Source organism: Manacus candei, unplaced genomic scaffold, assembly GCF_025592945.1.
Source record: "Manacus candei isolate 608988 ecotype Guabito, Panama unplaced genomic scaffold, ASM2559294v1 h1tg000005l, whole genome shotgun sequence".
In the NCBI taxonomy this organism is placed as follows: Eukaryota; Metazoa; Chordata; class Aves; order Passeriformes; family Pipridae; genus Manacus; species Manacus candei.
Genome location: NW_026138053.1, coordinates 15478721 through 15501464, shown reverse-complemented (window position 1 = coordinate 15501464; position 22744 = coordinate 15478721). Strand labels below are relative to the sequence as shown.

Genomic DNA, 22744 nt, shown 5'->3' with positions numbered 1-22744 from the left:
TATGTCCAGCTGGGTGTCAACCAGCACCCTCAGGTCCTTTTCCACTGGGCAGCTTTCCAGCCACTGTTCCCCAAGCCTGCAGGTGCTGCATGGGGAGGTTGTGAAATGGGAGTGAATAATAAGTAAGTAAAGGTGAATAGAGTAAAACTGCCTGACCCTATTTGAATTCTGTAAGTAGATGGAAAAGGGTATCTAAAGTCTATTGCTCTTAAAAAAATTCTGATCAGGAAACTCAGAAGTGACTAAAATGATTTACTTTAATTTATTCTAATTTGTATAAAATTTGATATAAAAATTCTGAGTAACAGTTTGAACCTGCTCTAATGGATTTAAATATTTTAGATTCATTTAAATCATGCTTACTATGCCATAAAATGATTTTCATCTGCTTAGCAAAATACATTTCTCTGAGTCACTTGCCATTCTCTGCCAAATGTCACATCTTTTCATCAAAACATGCTAATACAAGAATGGGGTAGTGAAGAAAAGAACCAGAATTTTATTACATGAGGAGAACAATAAGCTTTTCCCTATCTGCATTCTGAAAAACAACTAAAATGTGTTGGCTAAAACCTTCCAGGAAAATTAAACTGGAATCAGATGCTCAGCAATTGAAAGCACTGTAGTTTGTTAAAGTGGGAGATGTTGTGGAACCTGAGTACAAACTCATGTTGTGAGTTATTTTTATATATTTTGGAATTATGCTATTTGTTGAGTATACTGAATGTTTTGAAACAGGAACCAACACCACTGCAGTGAAAGAATGTTTTATTTACAATGGGGAAGAAAACAAACTCTTAAATTTCATGCTGTAGAGAACACTGAGCAAGTGCACTCACACCTTTACACGTTGAAGTGATGCAAATAGGAAAACTGTAATGTGTTATAAATGTCTGAATCAAGAGAGAGGGTTTTTTTAGTTGTTGGAAACTTTAGCAAAATAGATTGACTGTTTTGGTTTCATTGAATTGTCTCTCACTTGAGGACTAAGTCTCCATAGTTTATAAACTGGGATATCCTTTCTAAGGACCCTAATGGACGTGAAGCGTAAGAAGTGGATGAAATCAATGTGGGTTGTTTGAAAGGACCTAAATGGTGAAGTAATGGTGATTGCATGGTATTTGATAAAAAATTGAGTAATAAATGCCCAGTGTTATCAATCTGTATTATTAATCTATTGAATTTCTTTTGCCTGTGTTAGAGAGAGAGAAAGAGACAGAAGGAAAGGCAGACATGAGGATAATTGTTGAGTCTTTTCACTGAGAGATTCAACTTTAAAATTCATTATTTGGTCTCATTGTCCTTAATGAGTCTTGGTTAAAAAACACTGCAAAACAAAGTAAAAGTCCATCCAAACAAAAAAGAAATCATATTTTTGAAGGAAAAGTGGAAAGAAAGGCAATAGGATTAAATTCTACCTGCACCCTGAACAGTCTGAACAGATATAAAAACAGAGAGGACAGTTGTCTGTAACGTGCCATTGAACGCTTGCTTGCAAGTTACTCATCTCTGACTGCCTAAGGATTTATACAGAGGAATTCAGTGATATCTAATTAGGTGAATTACAGTGCAGGAAACTTCACCATGAGGTGAGTGAAAATTTTTTGAAAGGCATTAAAGCAGTTTGCTATTTTCACACAGTTACTCTGCCAACCTTAATATGCAAAACTGCCACTGAATTCCAGATGGCAAGATATTGCCACACAAGCTGACTGTGCTGCATAAAGATGGTTTCACCCTGTTTGCAAATAGGCAGAATTAAAGTTGACCATTCAGCCTGAACTACTAGGATTTCCTGCATGAATGCTTGGTTTCTGAAGCTTAACACTGCACTACAGTACTGCGTCACTTTAGTATAACATTTATTTGATGGGTATGAATGTCCAATAATACATATAAAAATAGTTATGTTAACAATAAAGTAAATTTAGGAAGAATAAATTCGTTAAGCATATGCATATTCAGAGTGTTCAATATACACTCTTAATAAATATGCAAGTTATATAATTTGTATTACTGAATAGCCTTCTAAAACAACTACATGAGATTGTAATAAAAATTTGGTACAATTCAAGCTGTTTCTGTGTGAATATAACAAAGCAGACATTTTAGAAATATCCTATTGCATTTTGATTATCACAGTCTAGTTTTACAGTACAATATGAGCTTTTTAGCCTGTGAAATCCATTAATAACCACATTAAACTTTTCCATATTGTGTGAATTGTCAGGTTTAAATGATTCTTTCTTTAAAACAATTATCTGTCTCTTGCTTCATGCAGTTTGTTAAACTGCTATGTCAATTTACAAAGACTGGGTGCGTTTGACACAGAAATTTTAGAGGGGAAGGAACTAATCATTGGTTTACCTAGCATGAGTGCTCAAGTGCGCATGAAGAAAATGAACATTGATTCAAAATATAAATGAAGAATTCTATTCATGAGTGGAATTGCCAAAGTTTAACTTGAAAACCTTTTGCTTCTCAAATTCTAAGGAAAGTAAAATCTGTTGGTAAACTTGTTAGATAGCTTAAATATGATATTTATTAAGACAAATGACAATGTATGTATTTTAGAGGACTAGTTGGTACTTATGGAACACAGTTCTGCATTGAAATAGGTAGGGAACAGTGTGGTTTTGTTAGTTTTTGAGATGCCTTGGAGTGTTTGTGATATGAATGAGAATCCCCATGCAATGCACTCTTGAATCCTTTTACCTGCCACAAAGATATACTCCTTGGATTAAACATTTTACCTCTAATGCCTAAACTAAAAAAAAGATGTAATTGTGCTCTTCCATGCTTCTAATCTTCAGTAGCCTGTAATGCTGTAAGTCTGTTCTTTTTCTTTTCGTAGGTTATACATTCATTCCTTCCCCTACAAAATATATAAATGCAGAGGACAGTGAAGTCTAGCTTGGGGAATGTAGAATATTTCTACCTTAGACTTTTACCTGTATACCTGAGCAAAGAACTGATTTAATGTAAATCTGAGAAACTGTGTGACATTACAACTAGGTTAGCAGCCCATTGTGTTGGGTTCTGTAGAAATGAACAATAGTGGTCAGAGTCTGTTCCAAAGTACTTTTAATAGTCAGGACAGATGGGGGCAAATCATCACCATTCTACAGGTGAGTGAATAACTGGAGCAAAGGGAGAATGGTCTAACTTTATAGTTTTTGGAAACCCAGTTAAAAAGTGGAACCATCTGAAATAGATAAGAAACTAAAATAAAGTAAGTCCTATAAAAATTATCTAAGAAAAGGCATCTAAAGCATGGGTTACCTTTGAAAATAAAACACTGAAGACTAAGGGTGGTTCCTAAAAGACATTTCAAATCCACCTAAGGTTTATTACCTACCACCTCTAGACAACCAAGCTATAAGCGATTTATTCAGGATCATGCTGGTTGTCTCTTGAAGAAGCGAAGCCCCTTCACTAGCATTATAATCCTTTGCATTATTTGCAGAAGTACTTTTCTACTAGTAAGAATGATTTGTTTGCAGGGAATTTTTTTGGCATTGGAGAGATTCTCTGCCATCTGGCTGACTTTGTATTCCTATTCCGTTACTGGTAGTCTGGTTACATCTTTTCTGTAAAATTTACTGTAGTGAAAGATCTGACTTCAGACATTTTTAAGACAAAAAGACCCATAGAAGGACCAAACCCTGCAAATATAACATCCCTCACAAATGCACACATCATGTCATTTGGAAACCTCTATAATGTTATGAAGCAGTCTGGCCTCACCTTGAATATTGTGTGCAGTTTTGTTCACCACAATATAAGAAAGACACTGAGTTATTTGAGAGTGTCCAAAGGAGGGTTACGAAGATGGTGAAGGGCCTTGAGGGGGAACCATATGAGGAGGAGTTGAGGGCACTTGACCTGTTCAGCCTGGAGAAGAGGAGACTGAGGGGAGACCTCATTGCAGTTACAACTTCCTTGTGAAGGGAAGAGGAGGGGCAGGCACTGATCTCTTCTCTGTGATGACCAGTGATGAGACCTGAGGGAATGGCCTGAAGCTGTGTCAGGAGGGGTTTGGGTTAGATACTAGAAAAAGGTTTTTCACCCAGAGGGTGGTTGGGCACTGAACAGGCTCCCCAGGGCTGTGGTCACAGCACTATGCTGCCAGAGTTCAAGAAACCTTTGGACGATATTCTCAGGCACCTGGTGTGACTCTTGGGGATGGTTCAGTGCAGGGCCAGGAGTTGGACTCAGTGATCCTTGTGGGTCCCTTCCAATTCAGCATATTCTGTGATTCTGTAATTCTATGAGTAATACATCAGATATGTGACAGTACTAGCAGAAGCTCCCATCATATTATTCATAATAAAATTTAAGGAGGGAATGTAAAGTATGTAACCTGTTGAATGTATTGCTTTTCAGGTATTCAAAGCTATGAATATTCCTCAGATCAGAAACCCTTCCTTACCTCCTCTAGAAGATATGCCTGAAGCATATCAGGTGAAGATAGCTCTTCTCGGTGCAGGACCTGCAAGCTTAAGTTGTGCTTCCTTTTTGGCTCGACTGGGCTATTCAAACATCACCATATTTGAAAAGCAGGAGTACATTGGTGGTTTAAGGTAAAAAACCAATGACAACAAATCACCATTTTCAATTATTGTAGAAAACATAGCAAAAAATATTGTGCATACATAGTTTATGTGTGATCCCTCTACCTTTACCAAAGGAAAAGAGTAGAAAATTTCAAATTTGGAAAACTTATTTTTTATTTAAATAATTATTAAAAGAGGTACAGTTATAGGTAAGCTTTAACTGAAAGTCTAGTGGCTATCTCCTATATTCTGTTCATGTGACCTGTTAAATTCCAGTGTGCAATTGTTATTAACAAATTAACACTTTAGAAAATTACGTCAGGAACCATTTTTCACTTATCCAAAACAGTTAAAACAAGATGAAGTACTTGTAGCCCTAGTGAAAGAATGTTTAAAATGCTTTAGACAGATATTAATTTAATGGAGAGTTTTAGATTTAGAATGCTTTTGTGGACTACCCTATGCAAATAAAGGTGAAAGTGAATAAATCCATCATGTATGTCTGAACTTGCAGCTTTAGTAGACCATACCATATGAGTGAAATGAACCCCCTGCAATTCTCAATCTTCAAGAAGTTTCAGATACATAAAATACCTTTGTAGTTTTCCTATATGGTAAACACTTGACTGATGTTTGCAAGGTGTCGTGTCCTCTACAGTAGAAGATGAATTTTTACCACTGAAACAATGGCTGAGATCATATCTTGTAGGTTTGTTGGAATCCCTGTGTATAAAATAATTCAGGCACTGGCTGATGGATACCAACCCATTCAAAATCAAAATGAAATTTTAGAATGTAAGATATACAAGAGTACAAAATGGACTCACACGAAAGTGTTTAAAAAATGAAAAATATAAGAGAAAGAAGGGTGATGCACGTAAATTTTTCAATGCAGCATCACCAAAATCAATAGAGTTGACACGGTTAATGAATTTGATCCATAATGTCATAATGTCAAATACTTATTCAGTGCTCTGGAAGATAGAGAATCAATGCTGGAGAAGTTGAACTGATTACTTGCATTTTTCCCAGTGAGGTTCAGAATTATTCTACCTAATTACCAAGGTGTTAATATGTAGGCATTTAACTGTGGAGCTGTTTAACTTGAACTAGTTGCCACAGAGGATTGCAAATTTAGTGTATGAAATACCTCTTCACCTGCTGAGTCGCATGTTTTCATAAATACCAGATTAAAGTTAGTTTTGTTGTTGTAAAGTAGTCAGAATTAATGAGACATTTCTAGCAATGAGGCCTTATTTGGTAACAGATTAGACTCGAGTGGGACTTGGTGATACAATACAGTATTTTCTGCAGTTGTTTCGGTGCTTATAGAACAATGCTACAGTTGCTTAATGTGTGCTTCTGTATTTGAAGCAATGTGATCTTGAGTTCATCATGTTTCAAGTTGAATTTAAAATAAAGTTTAGTCTGTTTGTTCTACTGCAAAAAGCCTTACACTGAGCTTTGTCTGTTCTGTTAGTATCCTTAATTACTGAGGAGTGCATTTAAAAACTTATTTCTTTCTTTTGAGTCCTAATGAACACATAGCAATGGACTCAATGCATAGCAATGTGTTTACTTCCATTCACTGAAGAAGTTTTCACATCTGATTTAAGGGCATCAATTCTTTTTGTCCTTATTTTAATCTTGAAACAGAATGGAGGCTGGCCTGTGGCAGAAGTCATCCATTATTGCATTCGTAACTCTATGCAGTACCTCTTTTAACAAGTTTAGGTTATTGATGGGTGTGTTTTTAAGGCTTCATAAACTTATTGCAAATATCTAAGAAAACCAAATCAATTTTGTATTTTGAATCAGCTGTTTGAAAGGGCAGTGCTTTTGCCTTTTTTTAGTTTCTTCAGTTGTTTTTAAATAGGATGTTCCTTGCATCTTAGCTAGCTTTCATAATATTGTGACAATAGAAAAATGTCTAGTGATGGCAGTTCTTGTAATGAGATATTTAAATGTAGTATGACTCCATGGTTCTCCAAGCATGTGTGAATTTTTCACATTTAAGGGCAGGTTTTCCTGTGTTTCACCAGTTGTGTAAAATTTATGCTTTATGATAGAGTAGGCACAAGCACATCATGCTCTTGCTTAGAGGCCGTGAACAGGCTTCACTGCATATGTTCCTATCTATGGCACTGTTTTACAACATGCCAAAGTACTTCTCTCAGTTGACCAAAGAGCTGTTCCTTGAGCAAAAGTAATTTGAGAACACTGAGCAACACCAAGCACCTGTCCAACCAGCTCTGACTTGGATCAGATTTGAGGAAGAGATGACTTTGCGGGACAATGTTCCCATCTACTGCATCCCTCCTGCACCTCTGCCCTGTTTCCTTTTCCCCCCATTTCTCCATTGCAGAGTCAGAGACCATCTTCTGCTGCTGAAAGAAGTTATATTAGAATTATTTATGCAATAGTTGACTTTCATAAAATGCTTATTTTCATGGTTAATGTGCATGCAAGTGCCCCCCCAGAAATGTGTGTATTTAGATACATACATGTATGCGAACATATTCACAGCACAAAACTGTAAGTAAATGTTTAATAAGAGCAAAAAGTTGCTTACATATTCTGACAGTGACATAACACAATCAGTTCTGTTCTGGGAGCATGTCGTGGAAATGACAGACCTTCAACAAATATATAGGTGACTTGGAAAATAAAACTTTCCTTTTTTTGATTAATTTCCTTATTGAATCACTGTTGCAGAATCATATTGATATATTAGTTTCTGCCTCAGACACTTTTTTTACTTAGCATGACCTATGAAAGTTGTATTGTCTTGACATGTTCATTGTATGTGACATTTACAACACTTTTCATTGCACAGTGGTCAAGAAAGGTGTAAAAAGGGCAGTATTAGAAATGATAAGGAGGAAGACCAGTTTCTTATCAATATAATTAAAGTTGATGCAACTTAAAATAAATAAAACCCTTCTGGCCTGTCAAAGTTAGGTGTTAAAGATGGTGTGGTCAATAACAATATGCAAACTGAAGCTGCAGTGAATCTCTTGTGCCAGTGCTTTGTTATGGAAATTACAGATTCATTAATTCGAAAACAGATTAGACTGTTTGAAGCTTAGAAGTATCTGGGGAGTGACTTTCACTTTTCTGCATATTTAGGTTTTATCTTCATTGAACCGAAGTATCTAAAATAGAGCTTCAATGTGTTTACCTGTAACATGGTTTACATTAGAGATTTTGAACTAGGATATGTAGATATCATTTCATTGGAGATAAATTTATATATTTTTGTATCTGTACCAGCAGATATAAACTGAGATTCTATACTGGAAGAAAACACTGCATTCTTCCCATTCTGTGGTTCTGGTAACTTGAAGATGTCATTCCTAATCTTCCCCAGGAGGAAAAAATGCCAGTTAATGAACATTAAGTCAAAAAGCAGACATGAAACCAACAGCTGATAGAATATTTGTCCATCCTGAAAGATCATAAAAAATTTATGAAATAGAAATGGAGGCGGGTACAGTTTTAAATACCATTGCTCAAAATAGCATATGTAATGCTTAAAAAAAATTATATGGGAAATCCGATTCTCTCTTATTGAATAGCTTAGTGAAAGATGCTAGAAGGTCACTTTGCTTTGCATGAAATCTTTTCTTAAATGGATGTCTTTAGTGTTACATATTCTGGTGAACAAAAGGAATGGAGCCAAAGCTCTTTAGAACTCGAGCTTAACATATGTTGAATGGTTACCTACAAGTGTGGGCAGCGTTGACCTCAAGGTACTGCCTTCCTGGCCTGTATTTTTAGCATTGGATGAATAATGCTGTTTTGTCATTCTAACAACTAAAAAAAGTCAGCAGTCAACCTTCAGCACGTTTCCATTCATGTATGTCAAAATTAAATAAGGTGTGTTATAAGTATAGAATTTTTAACAAATAAAAAATCCTTTCTTCCTAATAGTTAAAATTATTTCACAAATGTTTTTATTTCTTTTAGTATGTCTGAAATCCCCCAGTTCCGATTGCCGTATGATGTAGTGAATTTTGAAGCCGAGCTTATGAAGGATCTTGGAGTGAAGGTAATGAAAAATATATCCTGCCTATGTATAGCTCAAAGAAAAAAAGAACCAGAACTCTGCCAAAGATTAACAGCAAAATGTCATGCACATTAGTAAAGAACGATTAAAAGCTATGCTAGACAGAGGCAGGAAGATGCTTCCTCTTGCTCAGGGCATTTGTCTGTCTCCTGTCTGAATGCCACTAGTTTGGAAAAGGGCAATCAATAGTTCTCATCTGGCATGCCTGCATGTGATTAATTGTCTGTAAGAAACAAATTCCTAAATTGCTTTAGGGGTTCAATGTAGCTATTGGAATGATTTGATTTTTTTTTTTAATCAAGTTTTTTTCGTGCAAGTTTGGCACTACTTAAAACTCTCATATTTGATACGTCTTTTGTTCCCTCTCCCTGAGTTTTTTTTCTCAATGGTTTATCATGCAGTTTTGCATCCAAGTTAATTTTATAATAAAATACATCAAATTAAATGATGTATTAACATGATCATCTGTTATAAACAATAACGGTCGATCAACTTCTTCGAAAGCAATAGTTATGTATTATTCTGTTAAATAAATGTGTGTTGTTTATAGATAATGGGAACATCGCTTTATTGTTAATTTAGGAGTTGAGCTGAAGATTTAGATAGTATTTACAATTGCTTCACATTTTAATAGAAGTTACAAACTTAGAATGCATCACTGGATGAAATTTTTGAGTACCAGGAGGGATACTGTATTTTTAACATGATACTAAAGCATTCATTGAAGCAAGAAATTCTTATTGGAATCTTTCATATTGGTTCATATTGTAAAAGCAGTAGACTGTTGTCACAAGACCTGAGTGAGAACTTCATCCTGCCCAGGTTTTATAGAAATGCTGGTAAGATGTAAGACAAGACTTTAAATGCTACAGGTCTTTTTTGTACTCTTAAATTCCCTTTAGAACCCTGGAAAAGACTGACGGAATGGAGGTTGTTAGGGATGGGACTAAAGCAGAGCATGGAGACAATTTTAGATGGTTCCTGGGAATTATCTGCCAACCTCAGTTCCCCAGGGCTCCCTTTTATGACAAGGTCTTCAGAATGGACTGATAGAGCCACCATGTCATCTTGACCTGCAAGTCTTGTGCAGTTTTGGAGTGCAGCAGAGAATCTTAATGTAAATTTGCTTCCAAGCTCTGCCATTGGTTTCCAATTGACCCTTTGGCAAGCTGGTTAAATAAGTACCTTAACTTTATACCTCTATAAGCTGGAAATATTTTCTAGTGTTTACTTAAAGCATTTCAAATCTGTGGTGGAAGGTACTGTATTGTGTAAATGCTCAGTAGTGGTGTTTATTCAAGTAATTCTGCTGAAATTAGTAAGAATTAGTCAGCTGAATAAGGATTACAGAGCTAGGCCCTAGGAGTATTATGAATCCCCACATAAAATAATATTGCCATTTAAATTCCTTCATTATGTTTTCATAACATATGTACACAATAGGATAAAAAAATATAATGACAATTTATGGAATATCTCTTGTTGTGAGTGAGGATGAAATCTATTGTTTAAAGGATTGCAATAGTACGTGGCTTTTTGCACCTCTGATAAAATTTATACTAAATCTCCAAAGGCAAGAAAGTCAGCGTCTTAAGTAATGTTAATTGTATTTTACTTCTACTTTTTTTTCCCACCAATAGGAAAAGTATATTAAATGGAATATAGGCAGACTGAATAACAAACAAGATGCATAGTGACAGGAAGGCTAAACTGTTAAGATCACAAAGTATAGACTTTACACAGCAGAGCGTCGCATTCTGTAAAATAAAAGCACAAGTGATGTAAAAAACCTGGGGGAAAATATTCAAGTTCAGGGAGCCTAAAATATGGAGATAAAAACACACATGCCCATGTCAAGGAGTACAAAATATCAGGAGAGGCATCACACACTATGTGCTCAAAGGCCTTGGGGTTAGGAGCGATGAGCAAAAGGTGTGCATATCTCCAATTGCATGACTTCTACATGGGGCCTGCCATACTTGGTTGGCTGAACACACAGCAAACACTATTTTTAGTCTCACTCTTAAAACTACTGTAGTTGCTCAACCTGTGCAGAGGCTGCTCAAAGTAAAATTGCTGGTGGAACATTACTCTAGAAAAATTTTTCGGCTTTTGCTTCTGGAAGTAAAAAGTAATTGAACAGAAATAAGTATAGATGATTATAGGTGCACTTTTGTTACTGTGACTTATTCCTTTCAATAAATGAACACCAATCCCTGCACGCTGGGCATTGTTGCTTGTCTAAATTAGAATTAACAATTTCAAGTTTAAAACAAAACTTATTAATAATTTTGAAAACCTTTGTTAGTTTACCATGCAAAACGTGCTGCTTTATTATGGTTGAGTAGGGCACGCTGTAATTTGCAAAGAGCATTCTTCAGGCTTACTGTCATCTCTGACCCTGTCAAATTTTCTGAATCCACAAAAGCACCGTTGGCTTCACTGAGGTTTTTTTGGCATAAAGGTGTTCTAGCTAGTTGTCTCAGTGCAAAATTTGGGCTGTGAGCTTTGAGAGTGCAGCATAAAGCAGTACCATCCTTCCTTGGGGACTGGCATTGCATTCTACACTATTAGAGGCATACCAAGTGCATGATACTTTGTGGAAAAACATTGCTTGGTTTTCTCTTCAGAACCCCTGTTAATACAGAAGAGTGTCATGTCATACTTTAACTAATGTCTGTGCAATAATCTAAACTGGTTGGGTTTTGGTTGGTGTTCCAGTTCATCTGTTCAGGACATATTCCCTAGAGGAGGTTCTTGCTTCCACATAATTTTTCTTAAATTCTGATTTTCAAATGGATATACAACCTTTTGTAATCAGCACTAAATACAGCTATTTAGTCGCAGGAGAAAACTTATAATTTTCAACTCTACTTCCGTATTTTGTTCCATAGATAGGCTTTTTTTGTTTGTTTAGCTTGCTTTAAACCTTTTAGCTTAAAGGAGAAACCAAGCTAGCCTCTGGTGGCCCCTTTCTGAGGATAATCTGAAGGTACCTTTTACCTGTACGTAGTTCGGGCCTCTTGCTTTAAATCAGAGCCAGTCTGACCTTTTAAGCCTGGCTTGAGGGGGGAAAAATTTTAATTTGCTTTGTTTGCTCACTAGAAGATCCTGCAAGGTGTCTATATGCAGGACACAATAGAAATTATTTTCACATTATCACATTAAAAGCAAGCAATTTTTAATTCTTTCAGATAATTTTTAATAGAGGCCTTGCAGTGAATGGAATGACACTCTCTACCTTGAAAGAAGATGGGTATGAAGCAGTCTTTATTGGAATAGGTAAGAGCTCACTGTCCCGTGTTTTGTCATCTTGAAATTGAATGACTGCCTGGGAATAAACTGGGACTTGTACCTGTCTTAATAGCATGATGGGAGATAGCTTCAGTTTGATGCATTATGAAAGTATGGAATAGAAAGAAAATGTAAAAAACCCAGGAAGCTAAAGCTAATGGCCTTAAGACAGTTATTAAAATTATCACATTTATATTATAGATTTTTAAGTAAAATGTGAATGTAGCTGAATGGGTTGATATATTGTTTGTTTAAATACTTAAAAATGGATGAACTAAAAATTTGCTTGTAATTAATTGCCATATTGGCCTAGAGCGATACACAAGTTCAGTTTTCAATTTTTGTGAACAGCTTACTACACCCACATAATTACTGAGTCTATATGTAAGCCAGTGATACCATGCTTGGTTGCTTTTTTCTTTTGTCCATATAAAACATGTAACATCCTTCTGATAGGCTGTAGTGAGATGTACTTGTGGGGTGGGTTAACAAAATAAGCTGACTTTGACTTATACTAAAACTGGCATCATAGGTCTATCTTCTCTCATATGCTAGAGAAGTCCTGCACCTGCCTGCTATTTGAATCATTGCTCCTTTTTAATGTTAGATTAGAATTGTTATCCATTTACAAGTATTTTGAAGTACAGCTGGACCCATTGCTGCCATATGATAGGCATGTTGAGCAGGTATTGTCTGCAGTTGGTATGAGGCTTAATGCTCTTTATTGATCTAGACGTTGCCTAAGTGAACATAATAGGAAACAAGTTGTCCAACTGTTCCTCCTTCCTATTATTGATTACAGAGATGTAATTCTTAGTACAGCGACAACTGTTGTTTACCATCTGGTTATGCAGTATAATAAGCTTTGCAGGTCTATTCTGTCGTGTAATGATAGTACAGAGTGCTGTGATTTATATAATCCTAAATCCCTACATTTTGAGAGAACTCCCATGTATAGGAATTCTGATGTGTCATATTTTGATGTAATTGTATACAAGGCAAATGGTCAAACTTATATTCTTTATTGTTTTCATCTATGTCTTTCAAACTGCATTGTGAAATCTCACCAATGAGGAATTAATTCATAACCATTTGTCTTCTGAGAGTCTAGCATTTAGGAAAAAAATCAGTCATATTTTGAACATTAGCATCATTCTTCTGCATTTCTCACTCAGAAACTTAAATAACAGTTCAGAGGTTAGCAGAAATGACCACTGAGCACTACACATAGGATTGGAATGTTTGGTTTATGTATGTGGGTTTATTTTCTGACCTTAATAAAGTTATCCTAATATAAAATATTTTTGGCTAGAAATATAAATAGACAACATTGTGCCATACAGATGCTAGGGAAAGGGACACAGCCAGAAATTTAATAAACAAGAGAAGGCATCTGAAGCATAATTCTCCTGTAAATCATGTGTTCATTGATTATACTAGGAAACAGAGGGTATAAATGCTAATGAAGGATTATGTGTACCTACAAAGTTTTGTGATTGGAAGCTACCTTGCATTTATGATGAAGTCGGTCCCTCTCTGTACCCCCATGTCTGCCTGTCATCTCACTTTTACAGTACTGTGTAAGACACTGGACAGTTACATGGCCTTGCATACTGATATTGAGAGGTTCAGGATGTGCCAAGGGGTTACATATTTGTAGAGTTAGCTACAAATATGTATAGTATTATAGTATTAATGCAATAGAACATTTATAAGCTCTCAGCAACAGCCGTTTTTCCATAATGAGTCTGTACTGCATTTCTTTTTGTGTTCTTTGCCTACTGAACAAACATATTCAATGAAATGTCACATTTGAACATTACCCTGAATCATAGGGGTAAAATAATTAGAGAGCTACTTATATAAAATATATTTTTTTATTGTAATTTACTTCTGAATGGCTTTGTACCTTGATGGAAAATAAATATGGTATTTTTCAATTTTCCCTGTTAGTGGAAAAAAGGAAAAGTAAATGAGTGTGTAAAAGAATATGAAGTCCATGATGAGACAAGAGAGTACAGTGTGAGAGGATTTTTTCACAACAGTGTGATTTTTTGAAGAGCACACCTTTGGTCTTGCAAATGAGATTAAACTCAAGATTTTGTTAGTTGGAATTGTACAGGAGTTTATGTGTGATTCATGAAACAGAAGGGCACTTGTAAGTAGCCAGCTGCATGAGAGCAAGTAGAATTGCAAAGAGAACTTTGAAAACTATTTTCCACACAGTTATGCATCAGGAAAAATCTGTTGCCTGTGGGAATATTGTGTGCAGTAAGGAAAATGCTGTCTGCTACTGGGTCTGTGGAAGGTAAAGCATAGGTGACTGAGGTTTGATCACTTCTAGCAAGTGACCACATTGAAGAAAAATTAAGAGCAGAGGCTTTTTGTGAGAGCTGTTTGGAAAGGTATTAAAAGTGTACTCTAATCAGTGTATTTGCTCTAAGACTTGAGTGGTAAAGTATTCCCAATAAGTTCCCTAAGGGATACAGGTTAACAGTCTTACTCTGAAATGGATAATAATAAAAGAGGATGCTTAGGTTCAAGTCTTTGCTTACTGAGGCATTGAGGCTATGATCGTTTATCTTAAAGTGAAGGATGCTCTCCAGCCAGTAAGTCTAGTGCATTTAAGTCACTGGTTGAAAGCTCAGAAAAACACCTTGTACTAGACCTGAAAACAAACGGGTGGCCAATATGTGTCACCAGCCTTTTGCAACTTCTGGAGTCTCAATTTGAGTCACACCTTACCTCCATCTTATCTTTCCTAATTAGGCTGTGAAGACTGATGTGGAATTTGGGTGTATAAAGACATATGTTGAACTAGAAAAGACTAAATCCTAGGAAAAGCTTTCATAGTTACCTGGATAAGCAGTAGTGATCAAACTGGGCAATGGCATACCGGAAACCAACACTGCCCTCTGATAGCAGAACCTCAGAACAAATTGTACGTGGATCTTAGTCACGAGCCTATTACCTTTTTTACTTTTGGTAGCTCTTTCCTTCAATCTCCAGATTTTTGTCTTATCTGAGCTGTGTTTTATCCAACTAGTTCTTAATGCTGTACCTCTGTTTATTTCTAGAGGACTGTTATGTGAATTTTCCCTCTCCATCATTTACTCTCACATCCCTTCAGTTTTCTCTCTACAAAGATGTATATTTTGCAACATCTGTCAGTAGACGTATCTGGTGTTTTGCATATAGTGACCCAAGAGATACACCATTCTTCTGGTTTTCTCCAGCAGTCTCGATTTCAGATGCAGCTAAAAGTATTAAAGGGGTAGTCCATGAATCTCAGTTTCTTACATCAAAAGTAATGATAGACAGTAGCATGCATGAGAATTTTTTCATAGGGCTAAAGAGTAGCAGCTAAACAATGGAAGAACAATATTTTGGGAGTCTCTACTATTTTTTTTTAGGTCTTTTTTTCATTGTCATTTAGATAGGTGCAACTTCTAAATTTATTCAGTCTTATTTCAATGGCCAGTTAATAATGCTAATTAAAAATTAGAGAAGAATTAGAGTCCTTAAAATTTTCATCTCTAAATTCCAGCTATCTTCAATTTACAAATATTTTGGTTTTATTTTATTACAAACATTAATTAATAGGAATTAAATCTCCCAATTAAACATTCAAAGCTTTAAAAATAACCTCTACAACTAAGCATAGAAAAAACCCCATCCTGTCCTGATTTGATAGATTACTCAACATACTTTACCTAGAATCTACTCTTTGGTAAGAAGTGTTTGTGAAGAATTTGTGACTGAGCTGACAAATCAGTTTGAAAATTTTACTATTAAAAAAAAAGTCTCGCATCAGTTGCTGCCTTCTGTAAACACCACAGAGACTCAAAGCATGCTGAGAGCAAAAGGGAGAAATCAATGAAGGGGTGAGGGCCTAGAGGAGAGAGCACATGGTCCTCAGAGACAGCAAAGTAAGGCAACAAAGGGCATCTTATGGAGAACAGAGTAGTCTGAACACTTTGTGTTGAACACTTTGTGTTACTGTGTCTCTTGGTGGACTTTCAGGGTGCAATACGATTTTTACCAAAAAACAAAGGCTATATGTATGTCTCTCTCTGGGCTATCAGAGCAAATGCAGAAATACTAGGTCTTTATTGCTCATCCTTCTAGAAGTTCAGCTACATTCTTTGGAAAACAGAATTCTGTGGTTCTGTCTTTTAAGACTCCACAAAGCATCGTATATTCTTTTTTGAAAGAGAAAATACAGAACAATTTCTTTATACAACTACTTAATTGAATGAAAATGAATGAACTAAATATTTGTAGTATTTAAGGACATTTTTCATGTGAGATTCAAATGAGTACACAGAAATGCTATAAACACTTATAAACATTTTCTCCAGACTTTTGCACAAACCCTTATCCTTATTCTATAGCATTTTGTCATAACGTAGGTGTTTTATGTAACATTAACATTCTCTTTAGATGAATATCAGATAAAAATATATCCTGAAAGATTTTTTTTTTTGGTAAAATATTTTAAAAAATCTTAAGCCCCCATTCCCAGAAATTACTTAAACACTTCAGTGTTTTCAATTTTAAACTTGCAGCACTAACTAACTTCCTAGTTAATTTCTCATTATAGGACAAATGCTGCTTGTAATGAAGCTTACTTGTTTCTTCCTCCATCTTCTGATGTCGAATTACTATAAAGTTATTATATAAGAATATCGAGAGGTTCTATTAAATACTGTGAAATGGTGGGTTAGATGAGCATTCAAAGTAAATCTAAGCAGATTGTTGCTTGGATGTATCCTAAATAGTATATCCTGCTTGCAAGGGTTAAAACCGTACATTAAAAAAAAAAAATTAAAATTAAATCCCTTGTGGAAAGAACCTTTGTCATAATTGCAGTCATTTATAGTTAATTAACATAACACTCAAACAATGATATAATCAGATCATGCCATTGATTAGAATGAAATTACACAGCAGAAAAAAGAAATTAAAAGTCCAAGCATTAATGTACCTTGTTTTAAAAAACCTCTGTGAGATTGATTTACTCTCTCTTCCCCAAAAAGTAAGTAATCTCCTCATGCCTGTTATTATCTTCTGATTAACTATGCAGTGCCACCTGGTGTGCAGATGGGAGGAATATTACACATCAAGAGCTCTGTTCACACCCACCCACACAGATATAAACCTACGTGGCAAAAAGTGAACAGATGTTCATTTTGCTTGTGCTATAGGAAAAAATTGTGCATCGTACTCCTGATTCATAAACTAAATTTGGAGGACATGAAATCTGCATATGGGGCCCGTAGGCCCATGGCCAGCACAGACGTTTATGAAGGAAATATGTCATGTTCAAAATAGTTCTCATTTCAGGTTGTGAACAGACTTTTATTTGTTTGCTTCTCTGGTTTTGGTTTACCTGGTATTTCTTTTTCTCTTCACTTGCTATTTCACTTGTCTTGTCCAAATGAGTTTAAAGGCAGAGTCATTTGAAAACATATCCAGGATTTATCTTTAGTTGGTTGCTTTCTGGAGTAGATTTCTGTTTCATTGCTTTATGATGTTCCCAAAAATTATGCTGTTAGGCCTCTTTGCAAAGACCTGTTTGCCTCAGTGGTAATTTAGCAAGTCACGTAAATTACAGCGTATCTTGGTTAAGGATGGATCTTGAGTATAGGCATTGTGCAGCCTTAGGCTCTGAAGATTGCCAGCTCTATATTTGAAGGTTTTTCGGTGTTGTTTTTTATTATTTTATAATTTAATAAATATTTTGACAGTTCATAGGTTATACAGCTTTTACTGCAAGGAAACTAAAGCCTAAAGATAGAGAGATTAAACACAACAGGTAGGGAAGAAAAATAATATGTTGGAAGGTAGCACAGGAAAGAATGATGTTGGAAACATGATCAGCTAGATATTCAAAATAAATGTGTGCCTAGCTTAGTTCCTGGATTTGTTTCATTGCTGCTTGTAAACAAGGGTAGTCACTGTTTCAGGATCTTGTGAAGACAGTGCTTTTCACCACGGATTTTAAATGGTGACAACAGCGGCTTTTTGAGCACCGGTATCCTTATACAATAAAAGATATTAAAGACTGCAGAGCCAGGGAAAACACTTGAAATTATATCGTATTGCGACAAAGCAACATATTCAAATCCATTTAGCTGCAAAAAGCTTTGAGACTCTGGTATTAGAAATAATGAGAATGAAATAATCAAGATGAGTCATGAAGTTAGATGGAGTGCTTTGAACCTGAAGAGAAACAGTGCTGAAGAACAGTGGCAGGATCTGGACAAGCCAATTCAAAATATTTCACAGTTGCCTTACAGGATCCTGAATAGTTTTAAAATTAAATTAAGAAAAATAGGTTTTTAAATAAAGATCCCGTGAGAAGGCCCCTGATAGGTGTGTTTGCATTTAATATGCAACAGGATCAAAACTACAGCTGTATGAAATGCAGCTGTATGAAATGAAGTTCCATGGAAGAAAGTCTACACAAGTCTCTGCAGTCAAGTGTAGGACTTCTTTATAGTCTATCTCCTGGAGAGCCTTAGCTCATGGCTCACGGCTTGGAGAATGAATGCATCCTTCTATAACGCCACATTTCTTGTTTCATGGCTCATGTGAATGATATTATGAACAAATTACACAATAATTGATTCTAATGCAAAACTTGTAATTCCTCATTTTATTTTTATCTTTTACTACTCTTTAATCTAAAAAACCTTGTTATTTGTAACCAAAAAGAATATAGTTATATTAGAAAAGGAACTCGTGAAAGAACCTGTTCTTACATGTTATAGCAGATGTCTGAACTCGCTTTTATTCCCAGTGCAGCATCTTTCCTGGAGACCAACTATGTACATAAATCCAAGAATTTTTATGCTTGAGGCATCTTTTTCTACTATTGGCATTTGTAGTAAGCTGTTCATTCAGTTCTTTAGACCTCACTAGTGCTCTGGATATTGGTGGAACATTCCTAATACACATCGGAAGCACTAGGCAGTTGAAAGCTTTGAGGGCTCAGATGCACAAAAAACCTTATTAATTATTAAAAGTCTTAGGACACTTTCAAAAATACTAATAATCTGCCCTTGGGCATCCTTAAGATATTCACTTGTAAATTACACAGATTTTTCTGCTCTTACTTACTTATCTCTGCTACCAAAAAAATACTTAGCATAACAATCTCTCCTGCACATGTTTTACAAAAGATTCTCCTGTCTCCTTCCAAGATGCTGGACAGTCTGCCTGAAGAAATGCTCATCTAAATATAATGATAAAATAATTCAATTCATATTGTTTTAAGAGCAGTTTATTTTAATATCTGAGTGGATTATTTAGTCTAACATTATTTAGCACTTTGCTTGGAGATTATTCAAGCATATATTCTTAAGAATTTTTATGTTTGGAAGTGCATAAGAAAAGAAAACTTCGAACAAAATAGTGATGTTACATATTACATTTTGTGTTCTTATGTTACACACTTGAGTGCTTTACACCTAAAGAAAAAAGGTCTGGTTGCTTGTATGCTGTCTCCAAAAGTTCACTCCATGAGGCAGGTACTTTTAGATCTTCTAGATGTACAAATATTGATTATGCTGCCATCTTTTTACTTCCACATTAATATTCAGACACAGAATGAACAACCATCTGAAGTGCAGTTTGTAATTTGGTGCATATAATTTACTCTAGTTGAGCTCTCTTTTCTTGTAAGGAAAGTGTATGAGGTCCAATATGTATTTAACACAGTCAGGCACTTTTTGAAACGTTGTTCTACCTAATACTAGAGGAGGACCGACATAATACAAAATCTAAACAATAGGTTTAGAAATTCCTTTCCTTCATCTTATTTGCAAAGGATAAAATACTGATTAAAAACCTAGGCTTGTTGCATTTAATATTTTTTTTTTGTTTTTAAAGATTGTACACAAGTAGGAAGTGTATCAAAATCTCACTTGTTTAGTGCCAGTTATTGGTGAGAAGATGGCAAGCTATTTTTTTGTGTTAATGAGTGAAGTTTTAAGCAGTCTTCCTGTCACATTTATGTCTCATAAATATAATGTTTCTGAATTCATATTTCTTTTACTGCTGACTCAACAAGGGGTGTATCTACTTTTTGAATTGAACTGACAAGACAAAACTGGGTTTGTGTGGTGAACTTGTAGTGCATGTTGATGGACTTCTTGAAGTTACCTAAGGAAACCTTCTTCCTCTGCCATTTCTCTGCTTTGTGAGAGTGGTCCCTAGGAAGCCACTGCTGGGCATGGGCAGGGCTCATCTGACCCACTGGTTGTCTTGTGCTTCTCAGTCATGTGCTTTACTTTTCGTCATTGCTCAGTAGTCAGGCCTTTGTTGGTCTAGGAGAAGTTTGATATAACAAAGGGGAGTTACTTCATTTCAGGGGAAAATCCTGGGTGTGCTTGAGACCAGTTTTGGTCTTTCATTTAACTTGGAGTGCACTCTAGTGATTGATTCTGTTTCGGGTGGGATTCATGGTCTGAGGGCTTTCTGCGTCCTGAACAACCTGCAGTGTGTGCCCGAGGGAATCCCTCATTCTGTCCTTCAAGCTCAACACATTAATTGAAAAGCTCTGCTCTTCCAGAAGCATTTGTAAGTTTATTATCCAATACAATAGCATCTACCATCATGGGAAGGCACATCCACTGCCCTTCTTTAGTTTTAATGAGATGGAAGTTTTTAGTGGCAACAAATATCTGAGAAGAAAATTTTACATGTTCACTATTGTAAGTAATCTTTAACTAAGCTATGTAAATGTTTGTGCTGCTATGTCTCAGATTTTTAATAGATAGAGGTTATCCAGGATTTTGAACCACTTGTCATGGTCATGTTACTTGAAAATTGTTCTTTACTGTTCTCATCTATGCTTCTCAGAGGTGCCACTCATATGGTTTCTTTACTATGAAATTAAAAGTAACTGTGTAAATATGTATATTAATGATTACTAAATGATTGCTAAGACTGTGTATGTAGTTAGGATGGAGCATATAAATATTATAGTATGTATCGCATGGCAAGTCTTTTAAAAGAATGACTAACAGGTATGCAAATATTTCTCTGGGTTTGTGTAGCATATTGGCATGTTCTACAGACTTGAGATAAAGTTTGACATTCCTTGTGCATAAAGTCACATAGATAGTCTCCCTTGTGCACTTTATAGTATCAAACCATATTCAAAATTTGACACTTCCTTGGTGATGTCACAAGGTGTGGGGGTATATATAGTAATTAACATTCACTGTTTGTACTGTTACTACTTTCTGTGTATTAATGCAAAATTTACTGTAAATTGTCTTTATAAAACAATGTTTACAAAACTGAAACATAGAAATAAGAGTACTAAGTACTCATAGTGTTTGGATAATGCTAATACAAATTACATGTTTATCTAACAGAGGAAAATATTTTCCAAATGTTGTCCTTGACAGTGTTTTCTTTCACAGGAAATCCTTTGGCTATTGTTCATTCATTTGTGCTAAAAACGGAGTAAACTGAACATGAACCATTAGAGAAAGTGAAAATGCATTTAGCAGCTCATATGATGACTCAATATTCCCTCAAATGATCTTTGTTGATTAGCTTCATAGGAAGAAAAAGAAAGAATAATGAGAATTTAAATATCAACAAGTTTCAGCCAATTAATCTTTAATGATAATAACACCGTTGGATTGGAATTACTAGTCACTTACCAAGTAGAAACTTATGGTGTATTTCTGAGACTTGTAAGGTTTTATTTTATTGTTCCATTGATGTAATTGAAGATAAATGAAGACGGTATAATTCACTTCAGATTTCATAGGATTATTTTTGCTAGATATAATTCTTTGTTTATTTGTGACCAATGATAATAGGTGGTTGTTTATTTGGGTGTGATGGGTATATTTAAGTAGATTCTAACACTTTAGTATAGTGAAATTAGTACCTGGTTGCTATTTAAATTGAGATTACATTGTTAACCATTATAAAAGATAATTTCTAAATAGTACAATATTTATAGGTTTTTCTCTAATACATTGGATTTTTTAAATGAGAGTGGAACTATCTTCTAAAAGAAAGTTATTCTAATTTTATAGATAGTATATTGTTCAGTAGTTAGACACTGAAAATATTACAATTCATTATTTCAATATCCAAGTGACTTAGACATGATTTCATTTCTGATTGTTGGGAAACGCAGGCTTGATGCTTCTATTATAGCCTGATAAAAATCTTTTGTAGATTGTAGAAAAATGATGGCCAAATTTTTATCTGTAAGTTTTGTTAAACTTTAGAGAGCTAGAAAAGACTTCCTTCGAAACAAACAAAAAAATGCTCCCAAAAAGATTTTGCGTACTTAGGCAACTGAATAGCAGCTGTTTACATTTTTATATTGCTTGTCTCCTTACACTCAGAATTTGAGTTCTTACTGTTTCTAGCAGAAAGAAATTTGCAGAGTTAGGGGAGATAGACAGAGTGACCATTCTGTACATGAATCGTAAGGTACTTGGTTGTGGTGTCTAATCACTGGGATAAAGTTCCTGCCTGTTCTCTTGCTGTAGAAGCCTCTTGATAATAAAACTTGGGTTTAATTTGCATTAAAATTCCTGCAGTAGATAAAATCTACAGAAATCACCCCTAATTGTTAGGATCTATGATTTCTTTGTGCCCAGCTTTTCTGGAAAGCCCAATAAAATTAAGTAAAGAAAGTTCTGAAATCTTAGCACTTTTTACATTCTAGGGACATAAGAGTCTTAATACATCCACTATATTGACAAGTTGGTTTCTTATTTTTCAAATGCAAATATGGGCCTTTGCATGTCTGAATGCGCCCTTTATTGTATTGAGGCATAGA

At 35.2% G+C, this 22744-nt stretch overlaps 1 protein-coding gene across 12 annotated transcripts in view; it reads left to right on the top strand.

Moving 5' to 3' along the window:
* Positions 1–22744, top strand: part of DPYD (dihydropyrimidine dehydrogenase) — a 337231-nt gene that overhangs the window by 104088 nt on the left and 210399 nt on the right. For all 12 annotated transcript variants that reach the window (XR_007907122.1, XR_007907124.1, XR_007907125.1 and 9 more), the window contains 3 exons: positions 4387–4583; positions 8526–8607; positions 11820–11907. Coding sequence is in view for 9 of the 12 variants with exons in the window: in XM_051803274.1 (XP_051659234.1) it covers positions 4387–4583; positions 8526–8607; positions 11820–11907 (367 nt within the window). In the remaining 3 variants the exon portion in view is untranslated. The remainder of the gene's footprint in view (positions 1–4386; positions 4584–8525; positions 8608–11819; positions 11908–22744) is intronic.